Source organism: Syzygium oleosum, unplaced genomic scaffold (genome assembly GCF_021117445.2).
Source record: "Syzygium oleosum isolate NSW1041296 unplaced genomic scaffold, Sole_v2.1 Sole_v2.09, whole genome shotgun sequence".
Classification (NCBI taxonomy): domain Eukaryota; kingdom Viridiplantae; phylum Streptophyta; class Magnoliopsida; order Myrtales; family Myrtaceae; genus Syzygium; species Syzygium oleosum.
The window spans coordinates 3,577,220-3,598,830 of record NW_026607493.1 but is presented as its reverse complement, the minus strand read 5'-3'; the positions used below and the strand labels follow the sequence as shown (position 1 = coordinate 3,598,830).

General features: G+C 40.3%; 2 protein-coding genes across 2 annotated transcripts; both read right to left on the bottom strand.

Annotated features, from left to right (window-relative positions):
- Nucleotides 1–592: 592 nt before the first annotated feature.
- LOC115673422 (leucine-rich repeat extensin-like protein 3) lies at nt 593–1,389 on the bottom strand. The gene has a single exon (XM_030595585.2). It carries the CDS (start codon nt 1,315–1,317, stop codon nt 811–813), a length of 507 nt encoding a protein of 168 aa, XP_030451445.2. The 5' UTR covers nt 1,318–1,389; the 3' UTR covers nt 593–810.
- Nucleotides 1,390–16,939: 15,550 nt separating this feature from the next.
- LOC115673444 (uncharacterized) lies at nt 16,940–17,980 on the bottom strand. Its single transcript, XM_030595615.2, has one exon. It carries the CDS (start codon nt 17,770–17,772, stop codon nt 17,179–17,181), a length of 594 nt encoding a protein of 197 aa, XP_030451475.2. The 5' UTR covers nt 17,773–17,980; the 3' UTR covers nt 16,940–17,178.
- Nucleotides 17,981–21,611: the final 3,631 nt, after the last annotated feature.

Genomic DNA, 21,611 nt, shown 5'->3' with positions numbered 1-21,611 from the left:
AACTACTAATAACATTACTCATTCATTTCAAATGTTAACAAAGTTATAAAATGCTAAATACGAGAGACTGGTAACGAAATACTAATATTTTAACACGAGTCAATTATAATTTGTTACCTACCACTTTCGCGCGGTTCAATCAACAAAGGCATGAACCAATAAATACCCTTCATGGATTAAATTTTATTTTTCATCAGTACACGTATTATTTCTTTTTTATATAGACTCGGTCCACGTCCATCATGAATCGAGCGATCCGAATCATGTTGATCCTTCACCTCAATTATAGACCATCATAGTCAGACATGTGCAACCATACCTTACTTTAAAAAGAAACTTCAACTCAGACGCTATCATAGTCTCGCCACCTTCAAATATACACTATCGACCGAAAGAGCAAATGGCATGCATGATACAATGTGGACTCGAACAACCCTAATCAATAAAACACTCGTCCTCTTGATTGTATCGTCAGGAACCTTCCTCTTCTCACATCACTCACCAATAAAGAACTCCAGGAAAAACGGCCAATAACTATAGTAAAAAGTAAGAATCTGAGAATAGAATATAATCCACAAAAAGGAGAGGCTACTTTCCTCAAACGAAAAGCAAATTCTCATTATTGTTCCGCATAAAAAGGCCTAATGTACCTTCTAAGGTGGGGTGGTGTACCCTGATTCGATCACATTCACGACTATGTATGAAGCATTAATTGGTAATGAGACCCTAAAACAGAAAAAACAAAAGTGACCACATGTTTTGGCTAAGAACGAGTACAATGAGGGAAGACATTATTATCGTGGGCAGTTGCTAGAAATGTAGCACGTAGAGAATCACATTCAAAACAAGAGAAGTGGCAAAAACAGCGGCATTCTCCGAGCGGAGGGAACTGGAGGCCCCATAATCCTGTGGACGGTAGTAGTATGGGAAAGTCGACATTATAGGGTTTGGTGGAGGCGGGGAAGCATAGATGCTTCCGATTCCCGGTAACTTGCACACGCTGCAGGCCGGTGGCATTGGCGGCGGCGGGCACTCGACTTCTGGTGGGGGTGGAGGCGGCGGTGGCGGCGAGCACTCAACTTCCGGTGGGGGCGGCGGGGGTGAAGGCACAGGCTGGCACGGGTTGTCGCATTCAGCGCACATTGTGCATGTAATTTGGTCTCTGGAGTCTACTGCTGCAACCGTAGGTGGTGTTGTCGACGCTTCAGTTTTGACCGCCACTGTCGTTGCTGTTGACGTGGTGGATGGGATTGCGATGCCGAAGTTTAGGACGGTCAAAAACAAGTGTAGCAGGGAAACTTTCAACGGGTCAAGCATTATTGCTGTGGTTCAATGGAGAACAGACCAAAATCTTCTGAAGAAGAAGAAGAGGGCAGCGAATTTGGAGAGACGTGGGAAGCCGGAGGATTCTTAAGGAGGGTGGCGAGGAATAAATACGAGATGGCAGAGGGTAAAATTGTCTAGACTGTCGTAATCCTAATGCATTTTTATTAATTCAGTCATTTTGCCGTTGAGTCATAAATATTTTTATTTTTTACCAATTAAGTCTATTGGGACAATTTTAACTGGAAATCACTGACGTGGACGTTGGTCATCCAATGTGGCACGGCCGGGGCTAAGGTGGATAATTTTTAATAATAATTAAACATATATATTTTAATTTTTTTAATATTGATTCTTTTTCTTTTTTCCTTTGTTTTTTCCTCTGTTGGCGAGGGTCGTCTCGCCTACGGTCGGTGCAGCCGTGAAGACCCTGGGTGAGGCCATCATAGGACGGCTGGTCGTGCCAGGTAGCGCCGACTGACGTCTATGTCGGCAATTTTCGGCCAAAATTGGCCGGATGGATTCGATTGGCAAAAAATTAAAAGATTTAGGACTCGATTGGCAAAATCGAGAGGTTTAGAACTAAATTGACAAAAGTGGAATAAGTTTAGGATTTTTTGGAGGGGACGTGCTAACTACTAACATTTTTTGTGGTTTATCCTCTCTACAACATTATTATTATAATTCTCTGGAAAAAGACAAAATAAAGGAATGGACCTAGAAGGAGGGGGTAGCTTTTTTGGAGTTTCTGTCCACGACAAAATTGGCTACGTAAAGAAGCTAAAGGGTTTGATGAGGCCAGATCGACCTCCACGAGTTGATCGAGATAACATATGGAAACGCCTCGGCAGCATCCACATCGCGAATTAAGCAAAAAAAAAAAGTTTGAAACGAAGGCACGTTTCGCGCATGGAGGAGAAAGCTAGGTCATGATCGGATTCCTTAAAGTTTACGCTCTCTTGTAGTAAAAAAATGTGCACTTGATGCTAGCATATGATACATAGAGAGGGAAATGCCTACATAATGGTCCATCACTTTTTCATGAATAACGGACCATTATTAACCACAAAAAGTGTTGCTTGGAACCTTTTGACCGGCTTGTCCGGTTCTTGCAACATTACCTTTTAATTTTAGACGCAAAACTAAGAAACAATGTAAAAAAAAATGTGAAATACTAGTACTACTACCAACAACAACAACAACAATAATAACATGACTCCTTTAGGATAAAATTTGTGTTATAAGTGCAAAACTTTATAAAATGTGAATATTGTTATTCACAATATGTGAATTTCCGACATGATATCATTTTAAAAATTTTGGACAAATATCCACCGTCTAAAATTGATAGTCAGATACTCATGAATTTCTCTTTGTTGAATATCATTAGATTTGTTGTTTCAAATTCTACGCACATCCAAAACGGATGGTTTTCCACAGCAATTTATGTCCGGTTGCCCATAATACAAAAACGAAATGGATGGCCCATACTGCACCGTTACTCATAGGAAGTAATGGCGTGGTCATGGTAGGATTGTCACCGGGTACTTTACGAAAGTAGTGCGGGAGATTCCCCATTGTACCCGGCTGCTAGATGTGGCATGGAAGAGATTGTAAATTGAATCTTGACATCGAGAAAATATGAATTTTGTAATATTATGTTTATGATAGTAGATAAAGAATTTCCGATGTTTCGTTATAAGTTCAGTACTCCTAGTTGGGTACCTAAATAAGTTCGGTTGTGTTTGTTTCACAGTAAATCAATGATTTGAAAAAACATTTTCTTAAAAATAATCGTTTAAATTGCGTGAAATAATTAGCCAATGAAAAAAAATTTTCGTTATCAACAACAATTTATATATAATCATTTTTGTGAATGATTAAAATATTTTTCGTTTATTCATTTTCGCAAGTGATACACACACGTGATCATTTTTAGGAAAAATATTTTCCAAATCATTTATTTTTTGCGAACAAACGCACCTAGTTTCACTTTTGGAACCGGGCTCCGAGAGTGTTTACTCTCAACAATCAAATTTGGTACCGAGTCATATGAAAATTTTCATATACTCCATGAGTTACCCACACAAAATCACATAGTTTGTAGAATGCATGTAGACATTGTTTTTAGAATTTTATTTGAAGGGACTCCGAGATTCTTGTCAAACAATAAACCAGAAAACAAACAAACAAACAAACGTTACAATTTCCACTGAACAGTTTCTTATTATTTTATGCGCGACCAATATTTTGGGAATCGAATCGTTCCATAAAGAATGTAATAAGGGCACTTTCATAGTACACGCGGGTGTTGTGCATGGAATCTTCCTAGAGGCACCGTCCGCAAAAAAACCCTCTTTTGATAGTTAAGGGATGGGAGAATTATAAAAAAAAGTTTTAAACTTATTGCAATTGTGCCAATTAAGTTCTAAATCTTTTTTTTTTTACCGACCGAATCCTAAACATTTTGTATTTGTGCCAATCCAGTCCATTTGGTCTCCATTTGGTCAATTTTAATTGGAAATCGCTGACATGGACGCCTACCATCGTACGTGGCACAGGGCGTTGACGTGAATAATTTCTAATATTATTTGATTTTTTTTCTATTTCCTTGATTTTCTTTTCTTTGAATTTCTTTTTTTTTCTTCCCTTCTTCCTAGTCGGTTGCTAGACCTTGGTGACCGGCCAGAGGAGAGGGCGAGCCTTGCCTACCCATGATGAGGCTTGACTCTTGCCAGATCTAGCGAGGTTGAGCCTTGCTAAGGGTGGGCAAGGCTTGCCATCGCCAAGCTAGTGAGGTCGACATCGCCAGTGATCGGCAAGAGCGAGCCTCGCCATGATTGGGTGAGCGAGTTCAAGCCTGGCCATGGCTGGGTGAGGTACTCAATTAAACATTACTAGAGAAAAATCGACGAATCTAAGGCCAAACAACAACTAATCTAGTGCTAGGACTCTATCGGTGATAGCAAAACACAGCATCGGTTGAACTTGATAACATTAGGAACTCCTATTGCGGTTTGATGAATGACGGATTGATCGAAGATTTTTTGGAATCTTAAGTGTCATTCAAACTCGAGATCCTTGGAGATAGCCGCAAGGCTCTAAACATGACCTTGGTTCAACCACAGAGATGAGACTCATTTCATTGACGAGGAGGGGAACGAACAAGCCAAGGAGGATAGACTGGAGAATGGAATGGTTGAAGAGGGCGAGGCTCAAACTCCCTAGATCTGGCAAGGTCGACCCTCACCAATGGTGGGGCAAGCTCGCCCTCACGAGGTGACGGTGAGGTCGGCCTTGTCTCAGCAATCGGCTAGAGGAAAAAGAAAAGAAAAAATCGAATAAATATTAAAATATTATTAAAAATTGCATGTGCCAGCCGTGCCATGTAGGACGGCTGGCGTTCACGTGAATAATTTTTGGCCAAAATTAATTTTTTTTTGTCTGTCTTACTCTAACTCTCAACTCATTTTCAGATTTTTGCTTTGCTTGTTGCAGGGTGTGGGAGTCGAAACCCACATCTGAAATCACACGTCCCTACCCCTAGCCTCCCTGAGAAGGTGGGGAATCGAACTTCCCACCTCCCCCTTCCCAAGTAAGAAATGTGGCTACTAGGGTAAACCCTAGTGATTGGTAAAAATTGATTAGATGGACTGAATTAGTATAATTGCAAAAAGTTTATGACTCAATTAGCATAAAAAAGATTTAGGATTGAATTGACACAATTATACTTAATTTATGACATTTTAATAATTCCCCCGCTTTGGAAATTTTTTTTTGTTTAATAATATTTTGGGAATCGAATCGTTCCATAAAGAATGTTATAAGGTTACTTTCCTACTACACGCCGGGGCTGTGCATGGAATCTTCCTGTAGACACCGTCCACAAAAAAAAAATTTAAAAACTCTTTGATAGTTGACGGTGTACCACACAACGTTGACATTGAACGTCCCACAGGTCTTAATCAACATTTTCTTTTCCCACCATCTAAATTAGAATTTCATCAATCATTGCCTCGGATCTGTCATTCTTCTCTAACGGCGGATCAAATGATGTGCTTGCCCCGCAAGAGCATGAGAAAACGTGCACCGAACACTCGTGGAGTTTCAGGTGGAAAAGTTAAATTACCTCTCGCGCATATGGGACGACAGCAGTAATTTATCTTTTGCAGAGCGTTCGCAACTACTTTTAAATCGCTCATGTAGACGCCGGTAATGTCACGTAAAATAATAGCTACGTGAATAATTTTTTTGTTTGAATTTTGAATTTTTTCTTTTTCCTTTTTTTCTACCAAGTTCAATGAGGGTTGCCCACCGACCCTTGCCAGTCGCAGGCGAGGGCCGACCAACCCTCGTCGACTACAGGTGAGGGCCGACGACCCTCGTCGGCCACTTGGTGAGGGCTGACAACCCTTGTCGGCCACTGGGCGGGGGCCGAAAAGCCGTCGCTCGCGGCTGGTGACAGTTGGCCACCAACCCTCGCCAAGTTTCAAAGAAAGAAAAGGAAAAGGAAAAAAGACAAATAAGAAGAAAAAATAAAAAATTATAAAAATTGTCCACGTCAGCGTCAGCCGTGTCATGTTGGATGGCTGGCATTTACGTCAATGATTTTTTGTTAAAATTGGCCGCTTTGACTCAATTCGCTAAACATAAAAAGGTTTAGGGTTTAGAATATTGTAGAATGTCTTTATATTAATGTTTTGGATCAGTAAAGGAATTGTTATTGATACAATTTTATAGAATGGGATTTAATAACTCTAGTCAATCTTTACAAATATATAGGCTTGTCAAATGGGCAAGTTCGGTCAATCTAAATTAACCTATTTAATGCACATCTATCCTGCAAAAAGAGACTAGGCGTTATCGCAATCTATGCTTTGCATCTGTATCGCAATCTATGTTCTTTGAGCCGAAGCTTTGGCGTTGGGTTCGTTTGGCGTTTAGCCTAATTTTAAATTCAATAAAAGGTTTCGGATAAAAAAAGAAGAAGAAGACTAGGGGCATCTTTATTGCTCGTTGGTTTCCTCTTTAAAAATTTTTATCAATAGAAAAAGCAAATCAAGTCAAGTCTTGCTGGATCTTAATTTTCTATCCAAGCACCAAGAGCATTGCATGCGAGCATGTGAGCATGTTCGTGCAATAATTGAGTGCATCTCATATGTATACACTATAATTTTCGATTAAAATTAACTGGATGAACTCAATTGGCAAAACGTGAAAAGGTTTAGGGTTTAGAAAATTTATAATCTTCTAAAATGTCTTTATATCAATATTTTTTATCAATAAAGGATTTGTCACTCATACAATTTTATAGAATGAGATTTAATATCTCTACTCAATCTTTACAAATATATAGGCATGTCAATTGGGCAGGTTGGGTCAATCCAAATTAACCTATGTAATGCACATCCATCCTGCAAAAAGAGACTAGGCGTCATCGCCATCTATATTTTGCATCTGTATCGCAATATTAATTATATTGGTGGACATGGCCTTCAAAACCAAATGTAGTATCTTGGTGTGGCAAGGCCAATAGCTGTTACCCCCTTAAACGGATAGGTTCAGGCTGCCCAATAAAATGATCTACACTAGACATGCACTTTTTTTCAACTGAACAGTAATCTAAAAAGTCCTGAATCTATTGTAGGGTCAGTTTCATCTAAAACTTTACAATTTTACTAATTTAGTTCTAAACCTTTTAACGATTTGTTATTGTAATCCTCCCAGCTAATCTTGGCCGAAAAATGCTTACATAGATATCCAGTCAGCACCGATCGTCCTGTGGCACTGCTGATGTTGACGTATGAATTTTTGTAAATTTTTTGTACATTTATTGATTTTTTCTTTTTTCATTTTCTTTATTTTTTTCTTTCAACGTATTTTTGACTGTTGGGGTCCTTGAGGGCTTGATAACCCTCACCAGTCACAAACGAGGGTGCCACAACCCTCACCTAGTTTGGGCAAGGGTCAATGGGCCTCGACAACCCCACTAACCCAAAATCTGGTGAAGGAAGAAAGAAATAAAAAGAAACGAACAAAAATAAAGAAAAGAAAAACAAAATTTCGAAAAATTTTAAAATGATTTGTAAAACTGTTCATGTCAGTATCAGTTGTGCCACGTTGGATGGTTGGCACTGAGTGGGTATCCACGTAAGTATTTCCTAGTCAAAATTGGTTGGAAGGATTACATTGGCAAATCGTCAAAAGGTTTATAACTAAATTGACAAAATTGAAAAGTTTAGGATTGAATTAGCCATCATGCAATAGGTTTGGGACTCTTTAAATAGTTATCCCTTTCTAGTGCAATTCCCTACATCTCTCATTTTACCAATACAACACGTTTACGATCGACTTGGGCTATTGATTTACAATGTAGTATATCGGGTTTTGTTGAGTTGTTTGACTATGTGTCACTAAAACTAGTTTGGTTTACAAGGCGATGTGTGCCGAACTCATCTTGATTATCGCCATGAAACTAAATTTTCATTACTCAATCAAAACTTGTTGTGATAATCGAGATAAGTCAACCAGTTAAAGTAGACAATTAAGGGAAATTTAGCATATGTTTCTCAGTTTACTACCACTAGGAGTGAGCGGTTCTAGGTTTCTTGCAAGTTCCGACTGTAATTAGGAACCTACTTGTCGAAATAGGTTCCTTATTCTTTGGAATCTTAAACCTACCATGCGTACTCTGAAATCTGGAACCTCTTATGTCTAGGTTCTAGGGTCTACTCAAGTTCTACTTATATTTTTTATTGAATGATTGTAGTGAATCATCACCTATAATGACTATCATTTGCTGCTACAATCCACTGACCACAACTCATATTTAGAGACATAATGAATCTAAAACATTAACAAAGTAAAAGTCTCAGTCATGAGATATTGTCGGAAATGAAAACTCAGACTAATGGTTCCAGATTACACACTTATCATTGGAAGCCATAGAATACCGCAGGATTGCGTGAATACATAGAATAAGAAAAATACAAAGACTTATTCAGTGTTTTAAGCTCCAAGTTCCAAGCTCCAATGATATCCATGACTAAGATATAGAATCTGGAACCTGAAAACTACCCATCAAAACCATTTCATCAATTTTTGGAACATGAATACTACCCCGCATACCTTGGAACTTGGAAATTGAAACCAGACAGGTTCCCACCGGTCCGGTTTTTTTGTTTTCGGTTCTACCCTGAAACCATGCTCACTCCTAACTACCACTAGAAGAGAGTGGTGCAAGAAGAGATCTAGAAAGGACCGAGAAGAATTTCACAATTTTCTTGGGTGACAAACTAAAGACTTGGCAACCAAAGGCTATGCTGACTAGCCTTTGGTGCTTCGCTTCGTCCGTAGCTGGTAGAAATAGCTTAATAGTAGAGCATAGCCTTTATGACAAGAGTTCGCGTTCTAAGAAGAAAATAGTACTTTGCTTCACCAGTTTTTCGAGAATAAAATATTTGTTCGTGACAATACACATAAAAGTAGCGTCTCGCAATGTGCATAAACTAGCTTTGCTAATTGAAAATTAGATTATACATATATAGTTGATTTTGAGTTGATCATTAATAGTTAATGCTAGAGGTGATCATAAAATTTGGTCTAGTTGGGCTTACCGAATTAGGCATAACTTATTGCACAGGCTTGTCTTTTAATAAAATTTATGATATAGATTGGGCGAACTTGGCTCGAGCCTAGCAAGTCCGAGTCGGGCTATACAACCAAATGTCCTTTGGCCTCGTTTGATTCAGCATTCCCAAGGTGCTTTCGGCCTTGAAAGGCATGGGAAATGCTAGGGCATTTGGCAAGTATTCCCAATGGGCTTTCGGCCGAAAGCCAGCATTGGGAATGCTCAAAACCCAAAATTGGTTCGGACCAGCTTTCGACTTAATGCTAAAATTAATTTTTTTCTTCCCAAACTACCCTCACTTATTCTTAAATATTCTGGTTTTACCCCTTGTTGTTACTAGGGGTGAGCGGTTCCAGGTTCCTCACAGGTTCCACCTGGAACCTGGAACCTACCCTTAGGTACAGTTTCGTCATTTTTTAGAACCTAGAACCTACCGTTTGGAACCTGGAACCCGGAACCTACCCTGTTACAGGTTCCAGGGTCGGTTCCAGGTTCCAACAGGTTCTTTTTATTTTATTTTATTTTTAGTTGATCAAAACGAAAATGAACATTCATAAAAAAGAATACAAAAGACTTGTTATTGAAAAGTCACATTTTTCTTAAAAGAAATGGGATAGAACGATAAATAGCAATTGTTGGGATGCAATACATATGACTTTAAATTCCAAGGTAAGATGCCACATTTTTCTCAACAATCCATATTTAAAAAAAAAGACCGGCTGTCAAATCTTTTCAAACTAGGCACCTTTCTCCCAAAAACGGCTCCAAGTCCTACTTCATTTCAATAGCATTCACATCTGATCTCACCTTTCTCCCATACATGCTGCAAAAGCACAAAAGCAGAAGACCAAAAGCTTCTTCGGTATCCCTTCCGGCATTAAATTTCTTCCTCCTTTAAACAACCACGAGGTCAAAGGCACACACAAATAATTGGCAGAATCACAAATAACACGACCTTAGCTGCTCCTTCAAAGACAACCAAAGTATTAAAACAATCCATATCAATTTATTGGTAAAATAAAATAAGTATTAGAAAGCCTACCACATATATTCATTCCGCTTCAACTGGTAAACTCTATTTACCGATGATAATCTCCTCATTCAGACAATCCATATCTAAAAAAAAGAAAGATTAAATAAAATATTCACTTATTAGATATATAAAAGGAATTACAATATATAAAGATATAAACATCAATTACCCATCTCAAATTTTTCTGCATTTTCGATGCATTCTTCAACATCAATCGGCACACGAACGGCTCTCAACCAATCTTGAGTGCAAATCAAAGCTTCCACTACTTTGGGAGTCAAAGAACTTCGAAAGCTGTTAAGCACACGACCCGATGTACTAAAAGTCGACTCCGAAGCAACAGTAGTTACGGGAATAGACAAAACATCCCGATCCATCAAAGATAGGATTTTATATTTTGAGCCACTAGTCTTCCACCACATCAAAAGGTCAAGATCAAGAATATTTTCATTTTCTTCTTCAAGATATTGATCAAGCTCAGATTTGTTGTCATTGCACACTTGTTGGTTCGAGTGTATAAAGGTTCTTCGCCAAGCTTGGGCGTCATACTTCTTGATCTTGTTACCTTCACTACCACCGGCATCGGCATTGGAACCACTACTACTAGCACTCAAACTTTGGGCACCAAAATTTCGATCACTTGAAGCAAGAGAAGATTGTTCATAAAATTCATATAAACGCTCAAATGCGTCCATCACCTTGTAATGCATCTCATTAACTTTCAATTCGTCATCATAAATTTGTCCATACAAGAAATTCACATAACTCAACTTGGCTCTAGGATCCAACACAACCGCAATCAACACCAACATATTCACTTTATCCAAACTCTCATAATATTTGTCAAATTTCTCTTTCATTTTCATACCCATAGCTTGAAGCTTAGGATTCGAAGCATCCGTCGCATCTTTCAAATATTTATACAAAAGAGCTATCCCTTCAAAATAATCATTTGAAGTAACATATGAACTCCCCGACATCCGATTGGTGGCATCATAGAATATTTTAGAAATTCCGAAAGAATAATGGCATTTTCCCAATCATCATCTTTAGGAAGATCATGGTTAAGCTCACTGGCAAAAGCTGAATCGTCTTCTTCCATCCTTTCAAAAGCTTTTCTAAATTTTATGGCGGTGTCTAACATGAGGTAAGTGGAGTTTCATCTAGTGGCGACATCAAGAATAACTGAACTCTTGTAAGTAATCTTTTCACCCTCAATGCAAGATTTAAATGTGTTGGCTCTCATGGGAGAACTCCTCACATACCTAACCACATTTAGTATACGTGCAATAGATTCCCGTACCGTAGTCAAGCCATCTCTAACAATCAAGTTTAATATATGAGCAGTGCACCTCATATGTAAAACACTACAATCTAAGATCAACAACTTTTCTCTTGAAAGTTTTTCCTTCAAATAACCAATTGCAACGTCATTCGAACTAGCATTATCCACGGTGATTGTGGATACCTTCTTTTCAATTCCCCAATCGTTGATGCATTTCTCCACCATTCTCCCAATCTCCCTACCCTTGTGACTAGGCATCACCACAAAATTGATGATTCTTTTATACAACTTCCAATTTTCATCAATAAAATGTGCAGTGAGATACAAATAATTCAGGTTTTGAATGGAACTCCATGTATCGGTCGTGAGTGCGATCCTAGAATTTATCTTACCAAAGTAAGTCTTCAAACAAGTTCTTTCACAAAAATACAGCTTCATACAATCTTTAGCCACTGTAAAACGTGACAAATGTTTAAAGAGAGGTTGTAACTCGGTGACAAACTCGCGAAATCCAACACGCTCAACCAAGGAAAAGGGTAGTTCATCAACTATGATGAACCGAGCAAGCATTTGCCTACAACGTTCTTGATTAAATGACCATGTCGATAAGACACTACTAGTACTAGAACCTCCTCCTGCCTTGCTAGCCAAGTCTACATTACGCGGTGCAAAGAATTTCTGCCTCTTATCAACATTGCAAGGAAACTTCTTACATGTTTTCAAGTGCTTCCTCATTGCGGAAGTACCATGAGCAACATTGTACTTTAACTCAGACTCACAGTGAATGCACTTCACGTTATATGTTTTTCCATCCCCATCTTTGATTCTTGCAAAATGATTCCAGCAATCGGATGTATATTTCTTATTAAAAGGAGGATGACGAGAACCAAGTTCCCTTTTTGTCGCACTCGTGGTAGGGGATGGCCCTTCTTCATTTTTATCGCCCGACAATTCAAATTCTGTGATCGGAGTCATCTCCTCACATCCCTCAACCTCCATTGACATGTTATCTTGAATTCTTGATAGTTGATATGTCAATCAAACAACACTGGCCAAGCAAACAACACGAGAACAAATTAGCCGAGAGCACTTGAACAATCAATCAAACGACACGAGAACATAACAAGACAGCAGAAAAGAAAATGCAATTTGAATCTCAAGCAGCCATATTCCAAAGTTGCAGCCATAATGGATCTTGAATGCAAAGGATGCGCATTTACACGGGCAAATAATAGGAATTGGGATGCCTATGTGAAAGAAAGACTAGATAGAGCTCCATGCAACGTAGATTGGAGAGTGACATCCCAGAAGTGGAAGCATATGCATTACCTGCTATAGACTCCGACCGTAGTCCTATCTTGAAGATAGAGAGAAATTAAGTTTGAAGCATACTGGCTTGAAGATAATGAATGTGGTCAAATAGTAAGTTCTTTTTTTTTTTGGTCGAAAGCTAGTAAGTAGCCCTAAAAAAGTGAAGCAAGCGAAAGTTCTCTAATAGTCAAATCAACTGCTTGAATAGGAAGCTTTAGGAGTCAACAAATGAGCAGAGCTTGCATCATGACATGGACAAAATGCAGCAACTGAAAATGCAAATTGAAGATCTGTGGAAACAAGGAGAAATGTATTGAGGTATGCGCTCGAATATACTAGCTGAACAGGCGTGACAGAAATGCTGAGGAAGCGCAATGGAATGAGCACATGCTGTTTTCTCTTTTTGAATAGCATACAGTAAATGATATTCTAGCTATCCCCCTCTTAACAACACCGGCGAAAGACAAGCTAGTCTGGACACGCAACCAAGCAGGAGGTTACGCTGTTAAAAGTGGCTGCAACCAACTCCAGGACATTGAGACTAAGCATGAAGCAAATCAAGCCTCATTGTCCTACCAAACTCCAAAAGCCCTCTGGACTAAGGCATGGAATCTAGAGACTCAACCCAAAGTAAGGGTGTTTACGTGAAGTGTGTGCCAAAATGCTCCACCCACAAGAGAGAACCTATTCAGAAGGAAGATTGTACCTGAGTTGACATGCCGCCTTTGTGAAAAGGAAACTAGTAGCTTCAAAATTATATGTTAGTTGGAATTGACAAGAATCAAGAGTAAGGTTATGGGATCTGGAAGGATCGAGCACGATCAAAATTGCTTGGCTTCAAATTAGGCTTTCTCAGTAACATTTGACTAAAGTTAGGCCCAATTTCTTATGAATCAACAACCTTACATGCTTGAGACCATTCTTAGGGCAACATTGACAGATTAGGGCATGTTAATCAAAATAACATATTCTCCTAGCGGCGACTGGTAAGATCATGAGAGGCTGACTGAGACTGCTGTAACAAGCAAAGACATAGGCTGTCAACGAATTGCCATCCCCTTTGTCTGCTCGACACAATCAGCAGCGTCGTCTTGCAGTGGTGCTTTCTCTTTCCAAACCTATTCACTAGCTTTTAAGAAATGACGACATATCTATGGTCTTTGGCATTTTTAAGCTTTGTTTTCCATTACCGCAATTGCGAATTTGTTGTTTGCCATAGTTTTCTCAAAGTTATTGTAGTAGAATATTTATCAGGCTTTTAGATACTTTTTAAAGTTTCTCTCTTAGGTTGGAGAGACAGAATGCAAGAATTCAAATGTTGAGTTATCTCTTGAAGGAGATCTACTTAACGAGCTAAATAGCCATCTCAGAAAATGCTAAAATTTTACAGTTTAGGTGTTAATATGCGGAGCTCGCACAGTCGCACAATTTCTTGCGTAAATTCTCGATGACCCCAAAAGGGTACTGCTTGGTGTATAATTTAACAACATTGTGATGGATGCGTTCTAACATCAACATCTAAAAACATGAAACCAACTCCACACAGAAATATTCCCACACCAAGATTTGATTGCTTACCTAATCCGAACTACAACCGAACAACATCGAAGGACAGCCAAAATGGAAAAGGAAAAATCTAAATCAAACATACAATTCCATTCCATACAATACAATCAAACACCCCCTCGAAAAAAAAAGAAGAAGAAGAAAACCTATCATTCACAATAAAGGTGCATTTGCCAAATCATCCCCAGATGATTCACTATGATCAAAGCAAGAAGAAAGCCAAAACCTGGTTATTTTTAAATATTTTTTGAATTTTATTTTTTTCCGTTTTTTTTCACTTTTTTTTCCACTTTTTTTTTGTTGTCTTCCTCCTTCCTCGGCCGCCGCCGTCCGGCGACCGGCCGTAGGCTCGTGAGGCCGGGCGCGAGCTCTCGAGCTCGCGGCCCACGGGCGAGGCGAGCCTCGCCTTGGTCGGGCGAGGCTCGAGCCCTCGCTGGAGGCCGCGGCGAGGGCGAGCCTCGCCTTGGTCGGGGCGAGGCTCGAGCCCCCGCCCGACCAAGGCGAGGCTCGCCTCGCCGCGGCCTCCGGCGGGGCTCGAGCCTTGCCTTGGTCGGGCGAGGCTAGCCCTCGCCGCGGCCTCCGGCGAGGGCTCGAGCCTTGCCTTGGTCGGGCGAGGCTCGACCTCGCCGGATCCGGCGAGGTCGACGCCGACCTCGCCCGACCATGGCGAGGCTCGCCCTCGCTGCGGCCTCGGCGAGGGCTCGAGCCTCGCCCGACCAAGGCGAGGCTCGCCGCGGCGAGGCCGCTCTCAGCAAAGGGGCCGGCGAGCTCGAGCTCGCTGCCTCGATTGAGCTGGTCCGCCGGACCGGCACCCTGCCAGGAAGGAGGAAGACAACCAAAAAAAAAAAGTGGAAAAAAAGGAAAAAATAAAAATTCAAAAAATATTTAAAAATATTAAAGTTGTCCATCACTATGATCAAAGCAAGAAGAAATAGCCAAACTAATCCTGTATAATATCTCACCAAAAAGGTTTAGACAAATTGGCACACGCTCACGGTTTAGACAAAACTAAAGAAGTGCACTACAGATCAAAGCAAGAAGAAAGCCAAACCTTGTAATGGCTCGTCACACGTCACGCAGAACAACACAACACACGCCATAACTTATGGCGTGAATGGTGAGGGTTGTTCAAGACGTTACGTACTGCAGCGACGGAGCTTCGAGGAGGAAGACGGCGGCGAGCCCGAATACTCGGAGCGAATCCACGTAGGGAGATCACAGGACCTGCGGCGAAGAAGGCGGAGCGAGGCGAAAGTGGGAGAGAACCGTGGAAGCGGAAGCGGGAGCGGGGGCGAGGCGGAAGCGGAAGCGGGAGCGAGGAGCGAGGCAAAAGCGGAAGCGGGAGCGAGCTTTGGAAGGATGATGATGGAGGATCGGGTGATTCAGGAGGAGAAGCGAGCATTTGGGAATTAGGGTTTCTAAATACTAAGTTTATGTTCCGGCTCCTATAGGAACCGGGAACTGGAACCGGAACAATCGGTTCTTAAAAATGGGGAACTGGGAACCGGACCCTCTGTCCATGGAACCTGGAACCGAACCGAACCGGATCCACCGGGTCCGGTTCTCTGGTTCCCGGTTCTACCATGGAATCGCGCTCACCCCTAGTTGTTACTGGTCATCTTCTTTGAGCGAGGGTGGCCGGCGAGGGCAGCCGATGACACCGGATCTGGACGGCGAAGGGCCGGTGAGGGCCCGACGAGGTAACCCAACCTAGGCGATGGCCGCCTGAGGTCACACAACCGCTCAGGCGCCGTCAGCCTGGGTCGCGCAACCCCAAGCGGCCGTCGCCTGGGTCGCGCGATCGCCTGGGTCACTCGACCTTGGGCAACGTCTGTCGGCGCCAGATCCCGCTCGTCGGCGGCCATAGCCCTTCGCCGACTCCGGCGAAGGGTAAGCTTTTTTTTTTTAATAAAAAAGATCCCAAATCCCTTTGCAAAAATAAAATAGCCAAACATTACTTGGACTAAAGTAACTTCACAAAGAATTTTTTTACCAAACGTCATTTGTATTTCCCTAAGGGACTTTAACCTAAAGGTATTTGCATTCCCCCAAGACTCATTTGCAAAGTTGAACCAAACAGGCCCTTTCTCAAGCATGTTCCAAATGGTGTTCGAGCCTATACTACCCAAACGGGCCTGTGATCAACAAGGTTCATAATCAACACTAGTCAACATACGAACACAAATTTCAATTAATTACTAATAAGGTTACTCGTCCATTTCAAATGTTAACAACGTTAATGTAGTTCCATTGACCAAAAAATCTTATATACGAGAGATTGGCAACGAAATACTAGTTTTTGAGCACAACTTGAATTTGTCACCCATCACTTTCGCGCGGTCCAATTGACGAAGGCACGAACCAACAAATACCCTCCATGGGTTAAATTTTATTTTCCCATTAGTTCACGTATTATTTCTTTTATATAGACTCGGTCCACTTTAATCATTAATCGAGCGATTCGAATCATGCCGATCCTTCACCTAAATCTTATTTTCCGAAATTAGGTGAATCATAACACATGCCAGACATGTGCAATCATACTTTACTTTGAAAAGAAGAAACTTAAATTCGACACTACCATAGTCTTCCTACGTACCTTCAAATACACACTATCAATCAAAAAAGCACATGGCATGCGTGATCTGTTGTGGACTCGAGCAACCCTAATCAATGCAAACCCCAATCCTCTCGATCGTATCATCAGGAACCTTCCTCTTCTCACATCGATCACCAATAAAGAAAAAAGGGCCAACAACTATAGTAAAAGCAGAAACTTGAGAATAGAATATAATCCACATAAAAAAGAGAAAACTTTTCTCAAACGAAAAACAAATTCTCATTATTGTGCCACATAAAAATGACTAATCTACCTTCTAAAATGGGGTGTTGTACTCTGATTCGATCACATTCTCGACTATGCATGAAGCATTAATTGGTAACGACACGCTAAAACAGAAAAAAAAGTGACTATGTTTTTGCTAAGAAATTGAGTACAATGAGGGAAGACATTATCATCGGGGGCAGTTTCTAGAAATGTAGCACGTAGAGAAGCGCACTAAGAACAAGAGAAGTGGCAAAAACAGCGGCATTCATCTCCAAGTGGAGAGAACTGGAGTCCACAAAAGCCTGTGGAGGGCTGAAGTAGTAATATGGGAAATACGGCACGATAGGCTTTGGTGGAGGCTGCATTGGGTAGTACCCGCCGTACGGCTGCGCATAAATGCTACCGCCACCGCTGCCCGCGGCTGGCGGAGGCGGGGAAGCGTGGACGCTTCCAGTTTGCGGTGACTCGCACACACTGCAGGGCGGCGGCATTGGCGGCGGCGGGCACTCAACTTCTGGCGGGGGAGGCGGGGGCAGAGATGGTGGAGGCGGGCACTCTACCTCTGGTGGGGGCGGCGGGGGCGAAGGCAAAGGCTGGCACGGGTTGTCGCATGCGGCGCACATTGTGCATGTAACTTGGTCTCTGGAGACTACTGCTGCAACCGGAGATGTCGTGGTTGACGCTTCAGTTTTAACCGCAACCGTCGTTGCTGTTGACGTGGTTGATGGGATAGCGAAGCCGAAGATTAGGAAGGTGAAAAACAAGTGCAGCAGGGAAACGTTTCTCGGGTCAAGCATTATTGCTGCGGTTCAATGGAGAACAGACCAAAATCCTCTGGTGAAGAAGAAGAAGAAGAAGGGCAGTGAATTTGGATGATTTGGAGAGACGTGAGAAACTGGAGGATTCTTAAGGGGGTCGGCGAGGAAGGGATATGAAATAATAGAGAGAGAGAGAGAGAGAAAGAGAGAGAGAAGATGAGATCACGAGGGCATGGGTATTGGTAACCGCAACATATTTGGTGGTTTATCTTCTACGGCATTATTATTATAATTATCCGGAAAAAATACAAAATAAAGAAATGGACATCGAAGAAGATGGAGGAGACAGTTTTTGGTGGTTTTTTTTTTTTTTTTGAGTTTTTCTCTACCACAGCTCCTTTGCGTAGCAAAGGAGCTAATAAAGGGTTTGATGAGGCCAGCTCGACCTCCCCGAGTTGAGACGTAACATATCCTTTGGCAGCATTTTATATCGCAAATTATGCAAAGAAACATTGAAACGACGGCACGTTTCTTGCATGGAGGAGAACGCTACACGTGGTCGGATTCCTTCAAGGTTTATGCTCTCTTTTAGGAAAAGAAAAGGGATAATGACACAAATGGTATCTGAATTTTGGACTAAATTTTGATCCAATGTGTAATGTGATCACTAAGTTTTTTATTTGATCAATGTGGTCCCTGAACTTTTAATTTGTTCTTGTAGTCCCTAGATTTTTTATACATGTTCAACTTTATCCATGAACTATATGAAAATGTTCAATGTTATCCTTTCATTAATTCAAATTTAATGACAACATTGAACATTTTCATAATAAGAAAGGCGAGGAGTATAATCCTATTGAATCTATCGGATGAGGTGTTAATGGAGATGATCGAGGAGAAAGATACCACGACGTTGTGGGCAAAACTTCCAGCACTTTATGTAACGAAGGGTTTGAACAATCGCTTGTATATGTTAAGGAGGATGTTTCAATTTAGATATACTGAAAGTACGTCTATCAGATCCCATCTAGATGACTTTAACAAACTCATTATGAATTTAAAAAGCGTTGGTAAGATTCTAGATAATGAAGAACATGGCATGATATTGTTAGCTTATTTACCAAAGTCAATGATTAAATTGAATAGGTACCAAAAATTTAGGGGCTGCATAGAACAAATTAAAAGTTCATGGACTACATTGAATAAATTAAAAATTCATGGATTATATTGCACATCAAACTAAAATTCATGGACCATTTGTGTTATTTTTCCAAAAGAAAATATGTACTTGATGCTGGCATATGATACCTAGGAATCCAAGTACAAAAAGGTTTACATTTCGAAAATTTGAAACTAATCGGGATTGGGTCGAGTTATTGCCACAAGGACCATGAAGCCAATGATTCTACCCCGAAAATCTGCTTGGTAGAGCTGGTTCCGAGGTAGACCCGACCATAAAATCCGTTCTAGATTTTTTTTATTTTTCTTCAAAAGAAACTGAAACAGCTCTCTTAAATGTTAATGTTTATTTTTACAAATTTTCACCCATGGTATGATCCAACAATTTTTTTAAGCAAATTTTGAGTCCGTGTTGGGTACCTAGGTAAGTTTGGTTCGGTTTGTTTTACAGAAAATGAATAATTTAAAAAATATTTTTCTAAAAAAATCTCTTATATCGCGTGGAATAATTGGTTAAAGATAAATATTTTCATTATTAACAGTAATTTATGTCTAAATATTTTTGTGAATGATTAAAATATCTTTCATTTGTTTATTTTTGTAAATAATATTAGCAATTATTTTTAGAAAATTATTTTTTAATTTTTGCTCGAAACAAACGCTTCTAGTTTCACTTTTGAAATCTTGCTAGGGACACCGTCCGCCGAAAAAAAATAACTGTTTGATGCGTAGACAGTTGACGTTTGTGTCCATGCAAACCGGGTAACTGTTTGACTCTGAGCGCACCACATGTCCTTAATCAACACTTCTTTTCTCACCATCTAATCAGAAATTTGACAACATCATCGCATCGGATCTCTCGTTTTCTCTAGTGGCAAGTCAACGACGTACTTACCCACTAGGGCATGAAAAAACGCGAACTGAACACTCGTGGAATCACACGTCGAAAGTTTAATAACGTCTCACGCATGCTGTCGGCCATGGGACGACAAAGGTAATTTATCTCTCGTAGAGCATTCGCAACCGCTATTAATTTGTCTCGTTCCGTTCTCAATTCACGTTGCAGAAGATACGGCGATAGTTGCAGGATGCGTCGTCCTAAGTGCAATTTCTTTTACACTTGCAAGTAAATCAACGAGATTGCAAAATTCAATCATAGATTCGTAAACGATACACATATTTTGACTAAGACGACGAACATGGTCGTCCGGAGAAATCTTCTCGAGTATCAAAACTCGTAAGAGTCCTCTTGGAGAGATAATGTTAGGTACGACCGGTGCATATCGACTCTCAGATTATTTGATTTTGTGTTAGGTGACACACGTGATCGAGGATCGAAAAGTAACATTGACTCTATCAAAATAAACGAGTGGTAAACATAAAGTGGAGTTTAGCAAGAATTTCCAAGATAAACCAATTGGAGATTACTCAATTGGGGGATTCGTGATGACTAGCCATGTATGTACCTTTTATGTTTTATCATTATCCGTTGCATGGCGAGTGTAATGTTGGAATGTTATAAGATGTGTTGAATACTTATTATATTATGTTAAAAAAGGGAAAGACTCGATGCACAATTAAAAAAGGAATATTGCATGTGCTTGTTTTGGTATGTGCTGAACAAAAATAGTCACAGTAGATATTAGAATCCACCCTAACAACTTAAACTTATAGGTGGAAAGGAAACCGCATATACAAAGAGCATAAAAACTCCATAGTTAGGTGATGTTGGATATTTCAATGGTATAATTGCTTTACAATATTTATAATCTTGTAGGATGTTTCTTTATCGTTGTGTTTTATGTGGAATTGAAATTTTCCAGTAAAGGATTTGTCATTGATACAATTTTACAAAAAGAGATTCAATAGCTGTAGTCGATCTTTACAAATATATTGGCCTTTCAAACGGGCAGATTGGGTTGGGTCAAAAATAGTTGGACCCAAATTGACCTACGTAACTTGTTTTGTTTCATTTATATGCAATACAAATGAGCGACCCATCTTGACCCGACTCGAAATCCATTTTCAGCAAATTTATTCTTAAATTGTTGCCTCTAAAGATGGGTGACTCTATGGACCAGCTCATCATAATAGTGAGGGAGCTCGGGGTCAAGTTATGGACGAGGGGGTGAAGTGGTGGTGAAAGTCTATGCCAGGCCATCCATAAATCATGAAATGAATTTAGGCTTTAGTTCGATCCTAACATGGCCTTTTTTTGGGAAAATTATAAAAAATGTCATAAACCTGTTGCATTTGTGTCAATTCAGTCATAAACTTTTCAATTATGCCAATTTAGTCATAAATCTTTTTATGGTGTTGCTAATTGAGTCCATTTGGATGGAAATCGCTGACATGAACACTAGGCGTCTTGCGTGACACAGCAGGTATTAACGTGGACAATTTTAATAATATTTTCATAATTTCTCGAATTTATTACAATTTTTATTTTCCCTTTTCTTTCTTATTTTCTTTTATTTTCTTTTCCTTCCTTCTTTTCTTTTTTTTTTCCCACCGTGGCAAGCGAGGGTTGCCGGAGCTCGCCAGCCATTGGGTGAGGTTTATCTCCTTCTGTCGAGATTTTCCCCAAATGTGGGCAAGGGCGACGATCCTCACCAGGGGCTGGCGAACTCTGATGAAACTCACCGGCCACGGTGAAAAACAAAAAAGGAAGGAAAGAGAAGAAAAAAGTAAATAAAAAG